At 47.8% G+C, this 14,428-nt stretch overlaps 1 protein-coding gene across 1 annotated transcript in view; it reads right to left on the bottom strand.

The window, feature by feature from the left end:
* ADCY9 (adenylate cyclase 9) overlaps positions 1-14,428 on the bottom strand; it is a 121,877-nt gene that overhangs the window by 28,602 nt on the left and 78,847 nt on the right. The window contains exons 4-5 of the mRNA XM_057529012.1: positions 3,328-3,432; positions 1,617-1,834 (exon numbers count right to left, since the gene is read on the bottom strand). Coding sequence (XP_057384995.1) covers positions 1,617-1,834; positions 3,328-3,432 — 323 coding nt within the window. The remainder of the gene's footprint in view (positions 1-1,616; positions 1,835-3,327; positions 3,433-14,428) is intronic.

The following is a 14,428-nucleotide window of genomic DNA, read 5'->3' as shown; positions in this document are numbered from 1 at the left end:
CCACAACCACAGCTGGAGATTTTAACATCCCTATCTCAATAAGTGATAGAATAAGAGACAAAAAAGTCAGTAAAGAGACAGATGATCTGAACATTACTGCCAACCACGTGGACCTAATTGAGGTTTATGGATCACAACATCCTGAGAATGCAAAATATGCATTCTTTCAAATGCACATGGTATGTTTACCAAAACAGACCACATGTGAGACCACAGAACAAGTTTCAATAAATGTAAAAGGAATGAAGTCACATAGTGTATGCCTTTGACTGCAATGACATTAAATCAAACATTAATAACTAACATATGTAAATACCGTTTGTCACTAAAAGGAGCCAGGGCTCTTTGGAGAAACGGCTGATTCCTGAGCTGGGGCAGGGAAGATATAAAATGAGCCTGTTGTGCTGGAAAGTAAGAAATCACTCAAAACAAATGAAGGAGCCGTGTCAAAAGGAAACAGGAGCCAGCCTGAAGGGAGGCTCCCAAAGGCCAGATTCGGGACAACTAGAGCATCAAACTCTAATTAGGACAGTGATAAATGATGTCCTGTTAAGTAAATCAGGACTCCATGAGGGTTTATATGGATTTATAAATCTATAGATGGATACATTAAGTAATAAGTGGGGAGGAGCTCTTCTTTACTGCAGAATGCCAAGCCCCAAATGATAAATGCACAGTCAGCGCTGAAGCAGGAAAACTGCCATTTTGACCAACATAGTAAAGACGGTTTCAACCAAGAACCATCAATGGAGATTAAGTCTAGGGAAGTGTGGTGAGGAATGGGATATTTACATGATCTGAAAGCACCTTCCCACAGATGGCCGACTAGTGACAGGGAGAAAATGAGTACAGACTGGAGAAGTTGGCAACACTCGCCCAGCTGATCAACATCACTACCCCGATGAAGGTCAAAGGGGGCACCATGGGCCTCTGGATCTGGTGCCTGAGAAGACACGTCACCTCCATGGGATCTGGACACACAAGCAGCCTGGACAGAATCGTGAGGAGATGTCACACAAATCCAACTTCAGGAATATTTTATAAAAGAGCCAGGCCTGCATGTTTCAAAAATGTCAATGTCATGGAAGATCAAGAATGGCTGAGGAACTGCCCCAGATTTAAAGACTGAAGAGGCCTGACAACCGAATGGTGCAGCATGTGATTCTCTACCGTGCTATGGGGGACACGTGGGACCACCCAACAAAACCTGAATAGGAACCGCAGACTGGGTAAAACACCTCATCAGTGTTAAATTTCCTGAAGTAGGTAGCTATGATCATGTGCAAGAACACCCCTGTTTTCAGGAAACACAGTTTTAAGGGGTAGAGAGCACGATGTGTCTAACTTACTGTCAAATGGTTCAGAAAAAAAATAAATAAATTTCACAGGGAGAGAGAGGAGAATAAAACAAGCAGAGTAAAATGTTAAAAGTTGGTAAATCGGGCAAAGGGTGTAAAGAGAATCTTTTGTATTATTCATGCCACTTTTCTGTAAGTTTCAAATTATTTCAAAATACACTGACATTGGAAGGCAAATGCGTGGGGGGTGAGGTGACTCAGAAAAGGGGGAGCTTCTACCTGCAAATCTTTGCTTTGAGGCAGGTGGCTGCATCTTACCTGTCTTCCTTGATAACATCAACAAAATGGGCATCCGTCTTCTCCCGGATGTTCTTGAACCTCAGCGGAAGGAGGGCTGACTGGTCCAAGCTCACACCTGTCCACCTTCCCTTCTCCTGTAAGATCTCGCACAGGGAGGTCTGACTGTTGGTGAGCTTCTCCTCCGGGGGAGGGCTCAGCAGTCCGTTTTGCGTTTTGGAACTGGGTCCTCCAGAAGCCTGTGTCAGGATAAGGGGGTGGGGGCAGACACAGAGGCTGAGGCGTGAGATGCAGCAGCACTATCCTCCATAACGCGGCCATACTGGAGCCCCCTGGACTGCGCCCCGCACACCACAACCTGCACCTTTGGATCTCTGCTCTAACCCGAGCGCTCTGCCTCTCTGCCGGTCTGCTTCTCCCCATTCCCCCTGGCTCCTCCAAACACACCTCCAGGCGCCCAGGACAGTGGTGTCATGGGAAGAGCCGGTAAGGAGGTCAGGGGGAAGGCTAAGGCAGGAGTTGGGGAGGCTCCCAGAGTTTCCTGACCACAGAACCAGCATTCCAGAAGCCAGGAAGACTCGAAGGAAGCGCAGGGGTGGATCCAGGGAAAGGAAACCCAGAGCTGTAAGGGCTGCGGCTTAAGAAGGGGTGACTGATTTGCATTTCTCTAATAATCAGTCACCCCAAGCAACCTAAATGTCCATTGACAGATGAATGGATAAAAAAGGTGTGGTACATATATACAATGGAATATTACTCAGCCATGAAAAGGAATGAAATTGGGTCATTTGTAGAGATGTGGATGGACCTAGAGTCTGTCATACAGAGTGAAATAAGTCAGAAAGAGAAAAACAAATATCGTATATTAATGCATATATGTGGAATCTAGAAAAATGGTACAGATGAACCTAGTTCCAGGGCAAAAACAGAGACACAGACATAGAGAGCGGACATGTGGACACAGTGGGGGAAGGGGAGGGTGGGATGCTTTGGGTTTTTAGGATTGACATATACACACTACCATGTGTAAAACAGATAGCTAGTGGGAACCTCCTGTATAGCACAGGCAGCTCAGCTTGGTGCTCTGTGATGACCTAGATGGGTGGGATGGGGTGATGGGAGGCGGGCTCAAGAGGGAGGGGATATATGTATACATACAGTTGATTCACTTCGTTGTCCAGCAGAAACTAACACAACATTGTAATACAATTGTACTCCAATTAAAAAAAAAGAAGGGGTGACTCAACACAAACGATGTGGAATGACCCAGCATCATGCAGGCCCGTGGGCCAACGACCCGAGGGTGAGGATGACAGATTTGCGCCTCCCTGGAGAGTCGCCTGACTCAGAAGCTTGCTTGGAGGCTCCTGGGTCTGGTCTCCAGGCGAGACTTCTCTGCACTGTCCTTGCTGCTGGCCTAACCCAAGCCCTCCTCACGCCCCACCTCTCACCCTAAGGGTTCCCCTCTTCTCCTTCCACATCCACATCCCACCAGCCGTTGAGTCCAGCTTCCAGCCCTGCAGGTCTCACTGCCCGTCAGGGTATCCCATGCAGGTCAGCATCCATCCTGCTCTTTATCGGTCTGTTCAAAACCCAGAGGACTCGAAGGTATGCAGTGGTGTCACCCAAGAGGAGTTGCCCTCAGAACTGAGAAGCTGACCAGACAGGATGTCCTCTCAGGTGGGTGCACCAGGAGAGGCACTGACAGGGACCACAGCCCAGAGCGGGTTACCTTGGTGCTGTTCTTGGGCTCCTCCTGACAGCCATTCTGGACTGCTCCGCCTTCGGCGCCAGCTTCCAATTTGGGAGCAAATGTGATTCTGCACGACGGGCAGGTCTACGAGAGAAACACAGACCGTAGGAGCTCACTCAGGCAACACGACCTCACTACGTGATTCAAACAAGTCAGCTGCTGTTGCAATTTGCTGTCACACAGAACGGCGCAACCAAATGGAAGGCTTACCAACCCACTCAAGATGAGTTAAAAATGAACTGGCTGGGGCTTCCCTGGTGGTGCAGTGATTAAGAATCCGCCTGCCAACGCAGGGGACACAGGTTCGAGCCCTGGTCCATGAAGATCCCACATGCCGCGGAGCAACTAAGCCCGTGCGCCACAACTACTGAGCCTGCGAGCCACAACTACTGAGCCCACGCGCCACAACTACTGAAGCCCGCACACCTAGAGCCCGTGCTCTGCCACAAAGAGAACCCATGGCAATGAGAAGCCCGCGCACCGCAATGAAGAGTAGCACCCACTCGCCGCACTTAGAGAAAGCCCGCGCACAGCAACGAAGACCCAACACAGCCAGAAAAAAAGAACTGGCAGCATGAAAATGGAAAATAAACCACACAAAGACCTGTACGTGAATGTGCCCTAACAGCTTCTACTTTTTAGGAGAAACAACTCAGATGTCCATCAGCAGATGAATGGATCAACAAAATGGGGTATATCTACAGAACAAAACATTACTCAGCTATCCAAAGGGATGAAGCACTGACACACACGACAACGTGGATGAACCTTGAAAACTCGTTCAGTGAAAGAAGCCAGACACAAAAGGCCACAAATGGTGGGATTCCATCTGTATAAAATATCCACAAAAGGCAAATCCACAGTGACAGAAAGGAGATTAGTGGTTGCCAGTGGTGAGGGACACAAGGGAATGGGGAGTGACTCTAACCGGTGTGGGGTTTCTTTTTGGGGTGATGAAAATGTTCTAAAACTGACCATGGTGATGGTTGTACAACCTTTCAAACATACTAAAAACCACCGAATTATACACTCTAAAAGGGTGGATTATATCTCAATAAAGCTGTTGTTAAACAAACTAGCCGCCAACCCACACTCAAACACTAAGCGAAGGTTCTCAAGCTCTCTGTGAAGGTGAGCTGTTCTCATAAAGCAGGACAATCGGGAGGGACGAGCTTACAGACCCAGCCCTTCTTATTCATTTGCGGGAATTAGCTGACCTAGAAAAGACAAGGCAAGACTCAACACCGCCACATATAGTACAACACAGGGAATACAGACAGTAGTTTACAATAACTACAAATGGAGCATAACATTTAAAAATTGTCCATCACTATATTGTACTTCTGTAACTTATATAATATTGTACAGCAGCTATACTTCAATAAAAAAAAAAAGTACTACCACAGATAGTAGAAAGGGCAAGGCTTTCGTTTCTCACAAACCAGGGTTCAAATCCTCGATTCCTTACTGGTTTGGAGACCCCTGTTCAAATCCCTCACCTCGGTTCTCTCCTGTGTGAAATGAGAGTGAAAACACTTTTCTTGAAGACATATTGTAAGGATTTATGAATACGCATGTAGAAAGCCTAGCATTGCTCCTGGCGCTCAGTGTATCCTTAATAAATGTGCTCTTATTATTAATATGATCTGGTAATCTAGACCACTGAGATAATCAACCACCACTGAGATAGCAACTGACAGCATCCAGGGGAGAAGACAGACTTATTAGGCTTCAAAAACAATTTCCTAGTGTAAGAATCGTTAAGCACTGGAATACACTGTAGGAGGCTAGATATTGTTTCAGAAATTTTAAATAATAAAATTTAAATAAAATAAATGTCACTAAGTGCCTTAGGGCAAGGATATAACCCAGATCACATCCTAAGTTAGATTTCAGGCCCGTACTGTATTCAATAAAAGAAATAAAGATTCTAAAGAGTTGTGTAATTTGGGAATCTGACGCAATGCACCCATTAAATTCGAATGTTCGTATTCATTCAAGAAGTGAAAATATACGTGCCAAAAGAGCTGGCCAAATCAGGGAGTATCATGTCCAAGCAAACAGCAGTACCTAGGTAAAATCTGCTTGTAGCTCGGAAAAAACTGGCATTATTGACAGGGGCAAGATGCTCTAATTGTCAATGGCATACAGTAAAATTATTTTAAAGCACCTCTTGGTATTGACTGAGTTAAACTTCAGAACATGTTGCCAATGGGGCCAATGATCTTCTCAAATGGAAAACAAAATCCACTACCACACACATGAAGTGACTCCCCCACCCCCAGAAAAAAGTGCGTGCGTCCACGTGACAGGCCAGCAAGATTCCCAAGGTCCTCCCTAGCAGGTGTGTGTGTGTGTGTGTGTGTGTGTAAATGGCTTTGGTGGTGGTAGCGGTGGCAGGCTTGCTTCTCTAGGGAAACACAGCCTTTTCAGGGGCCAACTGATGGCCCAGGGGTAGGATGGATACAGCCTGGAGCGGCAGGGGGGGTGTGGAGGGTTGAGACCCTCTGAGCCAAACCCTTAGGCTCCAGGGACTGTCTGTCACCAATCTCATAAAGACACGATGGAATAGTGAACAGATTCTCTGACCACTTTTTTTTTTTTTTTTTAGGTCTTTATTTATTTATTTATTTATTTTATTTTTGGCTGTGTTGGATCTTCATTGCTGTGCACAAGCTTTCTCTAGTTGCGGCGAGCAGGCGCTACTCTTCGTTGTGGTGTGCGGGCTTCTCATTGAGGCGGCTTCTCTTGTTGCTGAGCACAGGCTCTAGGCGCACGGGCTTCAGTAGTTGTAGCATGCAGGCTCAGTAGTTGTGGTTCACAGGCTCTAGAGCGCAGGCTCAGTAGTTGAAGTGCACGACCTTAGTCGTTCCGCAGCGTGTGAGATCTTCCCGGACCAGGGCTCGAACCGGTGACCCCTGCATTGGCAGGTGGATTCTTAACCACTGCACCACCAGGGAAGCCCTCTCTGACCACTTTTCAAACGTTAAGTCTACAGAACAAGTGTAACACAGTGATTAAAGGCACTGGCTTTGAAATCAGACTACCACAGACCGAATCCTTGTTCTATCACTTAATAGTATGGGAATCTCTCTGAGCCTCAGTTTCCTCCTTTGTTAAATGGGATTGTATCGTAAGGGCAGAACGAGGAGACACATGTAAGGCCGGTCAGAGGTATTTTAGATCAGCTCTAATCCCATGGCACTGACCTCCTAGAATGCTGAACTGAGAAGGATGATGAGGCCACGTCCTAGCCCCGAGGGGGGGGACCCACGGGGGCGGGCGATGTCTGCCGTGGGTGAGGGCTTGCGTGTGTGAGCGTGCGTGCATTGACCACACTTGGCTCCACACACGCCTGCAGTGTTGGGGAGTGCTCAGTAAACACTGGTCCTTAACACTGAAACATCGGGTTACTATTCTCTCTGGTTCTGAAGCCGGTGCATACAATCATTTAAAGTCCTTGATCACAGACTGGACAGCCACCGGGCGTCTGCTCTTGCCCAGCCCTGTGTTTTCAGGCATCTCTTGGCATCAGCTTGCTCCTAAGTATCTTCCTCTCCTCAAGTACACCTGATGCACTTGAAGAACAGGCCATCTGCTTCTTAGGAATTCCTCACGGTGTGCTGGCTTTGCATATGGATGATGTTTCATGCATTTAGAGCCACAAATATGCAAAAGTGACTCTCAAACCTATCGGACACCAGAGAGCATACACCCGCTGCAAAGGAGTCCCTGGACAGGAGTCAAGGCCACCCCAGTCAGACACTGCATCCCCTCTCTGACAGGTCTTGGCTGTGAAGGAAGGGGTGGGAGGGCCAGTGGGGACTGGGACTGCCCGTGGGGACCGGGCTGATCTCAGGGGGCCGGGGGCAGGGCTCTTCACAGTTGGGCAGCTCAAGGCTACACCCTTTTGGCAAACAGAGGCTGCGGGGCCTGTACCCCATTCTAATGCACGTCCCGCAGAGCTGCCCACAAAAGAACCTCAGGGAGCAAGGACGTGTGCTGTCAGAGCCCGGATGCTCACAACGGTCTAGGAGACTGTGCTCAGGGAGCCCCAGGGTAGAGCAGGATCCGTGAGGACTCCTAATGGCCTGAACGGTGCTCACTCCGCACACTCACAGCAGCTTCATCCAGGGAGTGGGGACCCGGGGGTTGGGGAGGATGCCAGCTGTGGACCCAGGCCCTCCTGTGGCAGGGTGGTTCCTGCAGCACAGGGACCCAGCAGCAGATCATTTCATTGTACTGTGAAGATGTGGCTCTTTGTCATTCTGTTTCTTCCTCAGCTACTTTCCTTTTCTGGGGGAAACTGTACTGATTCTAACTTCAAAACAAATGAAACAAAAACTTTAGAGAAATCTGTCTGCCCTGACGGAAGCTTTCTCATATCTCGACATTCCCTCCATCTGTAGGGGGAGCCTCTTGTGCTCCACGGGGGTCCCGCCAAGCAACGGTGGGACGGTGGGTGGGTTTGTCCACCCCCTCCCCCGAGCAACTTTCCTTTAACTATTTCCAGCTTCGTTTTAATCAGGTTAAAACGTCTCACATACTGGTTTTTGCCAAGCAGATACCTCTGTGAAATGTTTGCCAACCCATTAAAGGCCCATCTCTCCCCCTGAGCAGCTGCTGTCATCTCAGATCCCAAGAAGCCCTTACCAGGAAGAGGGGTTTAGATTCTGGGGACTCTGCAGGGCATGCCCAAACTGAGCAACTGACTTGTAGGGCAGCCCCTCTGCAGACACAGTGGGTCAAAGCTACTGTTCTAATGAGAGCGGCTGCCACGATGTGGAAACGCCTCAGTGCCCAGGACGTGCCAACGAACACTGTCAGGTCCTTATCCACGCCATGCCCACGGTCTCGTGCACCTGATCTCCATTAATCCTCATATCGACGCTGCAAGGCAGAAGTGACTGTCAACAGCGGGGGTCAGACTGCGGGGCTCCTGGCCCCTGACCACCATGCAGCCTCTCTCTGGCCTCCTTTCCTGGCACAAAGAGGACCCAGGAATAATCCTGGCACTTTGATCTCCTCTGCCTTGTTCCCCTGAAGTGACCCAAGCAGTTATGGCCACCTCCTGGTTCCTTTAAGTGGCACCACTGGACACCGGCACCAAGGGGAGCTTCACCAAGACCAGCTAAGGTCTCCAGGACAGAGGACTCTCCGAGCTAAGGAGTGTGCTGGCTGTTGCCTGGGAAACCCGAGATCCCCTGGAGAACAGCCAGGAGCAAACTCTTCATCTTCCCAGATTACCCACACTTCCCCCCATCTCGGATGTGGGCTCTGGAGGGAAGATTATAACAATTTCTCTAACACGCTTGGGTGCCTTTGCATTTGTTTTTAACACATTTCAACACATACACCCTACATCCTCTTCAGAATACATGGCACTGAGCTATAAAATAGTTTTTTCTTCAAGGCTATTTCTCTTCACAAGATAAATCACTTCTAAGCCAACAGCTGTCCTTTTTTCATAACTGTCAAGGGAGGGAGCAGGGAAACCTCTTTTCTGAGAAACGAGGAGGAAACAACATCAGAAAAGTCCTGCTTTGCCTGGTCAGTCTGCTGAACATGACTACTGAGCGAGCTGTCCTCAGACCAGGAGGAACATCCCTTGCTTCCCAAACTCGAAACCCAAGTTGAACATGGCAGACAGGAGCATGTAGCCAGAGCACATACGACCTACTGAGGCCCATTCTGAGTTCTAAGCTCTTTCCTGTATTACTTTGTTTAGTCCTCACAAGCACCCAGGAAACATATTGTGAGTAGCCCATTTTACATAAGAGGGAACTGAGGCATAGAGAGAAGGGACTGGCCCAGAGTTACAGTTAGAGAATGGCAGGGGGACAACGCCCTTGACCCCAGCCACACATGAGACATCTCTGCGCGAACAGGGACAGCCTGCCGTGCGGGGCAGAGGCCGCCCTGGCTGTGACCTGCCACGGGCAGGCCAGGCACCCTCCCCAAGCTAGCGGATCGGCACAGGCATTCACACTCCCAAATAGATGACTTCTGCTAACAAAATCCTAGAGGAAAGTAGAAGCCGGATATTAGAGGAAAATAGAAACGGTAATTATTACAGAAAAAGAAAGGCATCCAGAAGCGATAAGAACAGAAAAGTGGACAGCCTGCGAATACTGGAGGCAAAACAACAAACAAACAAAACACACACCTGTAAAAACCAGGTGCAAAATCTCTAAGCCACAGAGTGTAGAACCACTGAAACCTCATAGATTCCTGAGCCCTAAGCGACCTAAGTGAGTTTAATAATCGAGGCTGATAAGACAAGAAAAGTGTCACCGTGGTGTGGTAAAGTTCCATCAGAAAGTCAAAGGAAGAAGATGTTTGGTATTTGGGGAAATTTATTTCATGTGCAGTACTTTACTACCTGATGATGTCAATTAAATGAGCTGAACTAACCTTTCCATTTCAATTCACACGTAATATATAACAATAACAAGCATATTTATATTACATAAAAATAATATAAACATAATATTTTATACATATGTATTAAAATGTTTTATTTTGAAACAAGTTTAGACTTAAACAGAGTGGGAAAGACAGTTCAGAGAGTCCCCATACGTCCACCCCAGCTTCCCCTAACGTTACTTACCATCTTATATGAACCGTGGCCCAGTTACCAAAACTAACAGATTAACACTGGCACGGTACTATTAACCACGCTGCAGATTTTACTCAGATGTCCTTTTCCTGTTCCGGGATCCCACGCACATTTACTCTCCTCCAGTCTGGGACATTTTTGAAGTGTCCTGGTTAGGTATTTTGTAAAATGTCCTTGAATTTGGATTTGTCTAATGTTTTCTCACGAGTTGACTGAGGTTTAGGATTTGAGGGAAGAAACCCACAGAGGTGATATGCCCTTCTCTGCACGTACCACAGGGTGGGGGGTGGTACATGATACTGCTGGTTTTCTTAATTGTGATGCTAACCATCATCATTTGGTGAAGGTGGGCCCTGCTAGGTTTTCCACTGTCGAGTTACTAGTCTTCCCTTTCTTTCTTTATTTTTTGGCTGTGCCGCATGGCTTGTGGGATCTCAGTTCCCCCACCAGGGATTGAACCCTGGGCCACGGCAGTATAAGCCCAGAATCCTAACCACCAGGGAACTCCCTAACTATTCTTCCCTTTAAAATGAATAAATATCTAAGGGGAGATGCTTGGAGGCTATGCAAATGTCCTGTTTCTCCTTAAACGTCTACCTGCTGATTTTAGAATTCACTGATGGATCTTGCCTGTAGCACTTATTACTGTGATGCTCTAAAGGTGATTTTTCTTTCCCTCACTCCTTCTACAATCTATTAGCTGGAATTCTTCTATAAGGAAGAGTTGTCAATTTATATGTGATATGCTTCCTCCTAATTGAAGGAAACACACACACGTCTCAAAATATAGACACAACTTGAAAAGTCCTTTTTAAAAAAACTTACTTTACATCCACATTTCAGAGCAGCCTTCAGATTACTATTTACTTATTTGTGTTGCAGCTTTATGGAGATATAATTCACGTACCATACAACTCATTATCTAAAGTCTATAATTCAATAGTTTTTAGTATAGTCACAGAATTGTGCAGCCATCAACCATCACCACTATCAACTCAAGACAACTATTTACAATAAATACTTAATGTCTAAACTACACACACACACACACACACACACACAGAGAGAGAGAGAGAGAGAGAGAGAGAGAGAGGGAGAGAGAGAGAGAGAAAGAGAAATCTATTACTTTTTCCATCTATAATAAAGTAAAAGGCCCTCACTTCCTCAAACTGAACTGACTAAGCCTATTCATAATGATTTTACATACAAATAACAAGGAGATAAGAGAAGTGATCATTTTCTTAGACTCATTTAAAAAGCCATAGCGACTGTCACAGAAGGGTGTTCCTAGGGCAAGTGACCTCAAAGGGAAAGTATAACCCTTGTGAGACAGGACAGGCCCTCTCTGAATCCCCTCACGTGGGTGAATCCACTTTATCAGCCTCATATCACCAGCTGTAAACAGGGAGAAACACCCCATGAGCACATGCCCTGGGTTCTGAATAAGGGATTAAGGCAAACTCACGAAGATCAGCCAAGCAGGTGCATCCCACGGAGGTCTTTCAGGGATGACATAAGATGCTCTCACAGCTCACGTGGCTCAATGATTAGGACGGATGTGATAAAACACCATCCACATCTTTGGTTTGCATTTCTTTGCTCTTTGCAAACACGTCAGCCTGGCTATTTTTATCGGCATGCGCAGTCTGCCTCCATCCGTCACCCACAGGGTTCATGATAAATGAGCAGCAGACACCACAGCAGGGCTGGGGCCACACAAAACAGGTTGCACGTGTGCCGTGTCTACATCCCTTACAGCAACGATTAGCTGCAACAACTGAAGGACCCCCTTCAGCTCAGAGCAAACAGGGACCTTCCCGAGAGACTCAGTGACTCCTTGTGGGCGAACCAAACAGCGCCTCCGCCTGCTCCTGTCCTCCCTGCTCCTTCTGCGGTCAGCATCCGCCACTCCGTGCGGACTGAGTGAAAGTGCACTCCAGGGTCAGCTGAGCTTCTCCAACCCCAGCATTCGCGGCGTGACTTCAGTTAATCTTCACGACAGCCCTGAGAAATTGCCATTTCCCTGTGGCTTACAGCCATGAGGTGACCTGTTCGACCCCAAAGCCAAGGCTTTGAGATGAATCCTCAGCTTTAGGTTCCAGCCTTTCTGAGGCACCCAAGCCACCTTCCGTGACACTGACGTGGCGAGGCCTTGTCTCCTTCCCTGGCTCCCTTCTTGCCTCCTCACCCCAAACCCTCCGGTACCTCTGCAGCTCAGCCCAGAGAGCTGAGTGCCACCGTTCTGGTGGGACCCCCCTCCCCCCAGTATGTGACGTCAGGTCCTTCCTGAGGAGCAGCTCTCATGACCAGCCACTCAAGAAGCCAAGGCTTAGGTGTGAAGGGTTCCCTCTAATGTATGACCTCAAGGCCAAAGCCCTTGACCTCTGCCATCACTACTGTTTCTTAGCAGGTCATCATAGTACTCAGACTATTTATGAAATATCAGGTGGCAATTGTCCAGCTGTGAACTGGGAGATAACTTACAGACACACAGGGTACGTGTGCCAGGAGCGGAAAACAAGTGCTTCATGGGCATCACCTTGGTTCTGCCCAGGCTTCCAGTTCAGCCCTCAGTCTAACTCTGCAGAGCTACGTGTCTCTGCATGTCATTAAAAAACTAAAAACATAAGCCAAAAGAAAGTCATAATTATCTACTACATGCCAGGCACCATGCTGGACCCTTTGGAAAAACTTAAGTTATGTAACAAACAGGCTCTGCATTCAAATAGATCAGAGAAAGGGGCGTAAGAAACAAGCAAGTATTTCAGGTTGCGTATGTTATAACCAAGAGGTACAGACTAACTGAATTAAGGCTTCAGAGATGGGGTGGCAGCATCACTAGCTAGAGGAGTCACAGGAAACTAAGGAAGCGCACGGTGAGAAAAGAGGGGAGTTTATGGGGACAGGGAAGCGATCGCACTGCAGGCGAGAGCAACAGGACCAAGCCTCTGTGGATTCACTCGAGAATTTACAGAACACCTTTCCTCTAATACCTTGGTTCTTTCAAGGAACTAAGGAAACCAAGGTCCTCTAAAACCGAGTTCTCCTGCCGAGTTTATGATTAATCTCTCTGTCCCAAACTTTATTCCTTTTCTTGTCCCCTCTAACCTCAACTCTGTGCTAACTAAACACTCCTCAGCCAGAGTCAGGTCACTAAGATGGCTATCATCAATAACATCGCTAACGCACTAAACTGCTGTTGTCGATCTCACTGTTAAGGTACAAACTCAGGTTGTTTCTCCAGGGCAAGATGAGCAGCAGACCCCCCCATCCATGGACCACCTGGCCTGAGAATCGTAAAGCAGAGACATCCTGACTCCCAAAACTACAATTAAGAAATGTCACAGAAATGTCACAACACGATGATTAACCCTAGCTTCACTGTTCTTCCCCCCTTTAACTCAAAGACCAAGCTGGAGTGGATCTGAGGCTTGTCTCCCACTCCTTTGCTTGGTGCCCTGCAAATAAACCCTGACTTTGCTGCAGACACCCACTGTCAGAGTTAGGCTTTCTGCACTGTGGGCAAAAGAGCCCTTTTGCTTGGTTACAAAACTCCTTCCACTAGATAAGCACACCCCCAAAAGGAACAGCTTGAAAGAAGAAATCTTTGGTCAAGAGGCCAGAGAATGCTGCATACCACTTCCCTCTCCGGAGACCTATCCATGCATGTTAGCATGCTAAAGGCTCTGAGAAGGCCTGCAGTAAAGAAACCCCTTCAGTGTTGTTTCACCCATATTGACTTGACCACAGAACACTTTTTCCGTACTGGATGCGCATTTCCATCCTGAGAAACTACTGTTCAAGGGAACCTACTTGGGGAATCCTCCTTAGACCAGGCCTCTTCCACAGGTCAGGGCTTCCGGCGCTGGGCAGCAGGAGGAGGGAGATGTGGGGAGACAGAAATCCCCATGGGAGTCAACTCTTGTTGGCTGTGGCGGCAGCAGCAACAAAGGGAAAGAAGTCTGTTGACAGAAAGAGTCAACAGATCCTGGGAAAGGATGAGGAGGAACGCGTCTGTGATGCAGCGAATCAGAACAGCTCACTGTGGTGCAGACAACATGGAGCAACAAACCAGTGGCACACATGAGCCACCGACACGCTTGTGGGATAAATCTCCTCAGAGAACCTGGAGCAAGAGACTGCGATTTCACTTTTGTATTGTTCAAAAACTCTTACTTGAGGGAAGGCCTTGTATGTCAGATTATAATCTATGTAATCTTTAAAGGAGACCTCACTTTTCTGCCTTTCAAGTCTAGGATGACGGTTCATAGCAATTCACTTGCTTCCCCGGTGCTTATGCCTCTCAGCCGCCTGCCCTGGCCTGACCTGCACCCAGGAACCAGGGCCCAGAGCAGGGTTGTGAGGAGGGACCCCAAGTGGCAAAGCTTGGCATGGAGACTGGGCCTCCTATCTCCTCATGCTCCTTCCACTCCAACCGTGAATCCCAGGGACCCTATGCTT

This window comes from Balaenoptera acutorostrata, chromosome 15 (genome assembly GCF_949987535.1).
Source record: "Balaenoptera acutorostrata chromosome 15, mBalAcu1.1, whole genome shotgun sequence".
NCBI lineage: Eukaryota > Metazoa > Chordata > Mammalia > Artiodactyla > Balaenopteridae > Balaenoptera > Balaenoptera acutorostrata.
The sequence above is the reverse complement of the archived record's forward strand: the minus strand, read 5'-3'. Positions and strand labels throughout refer to the sequence as shown.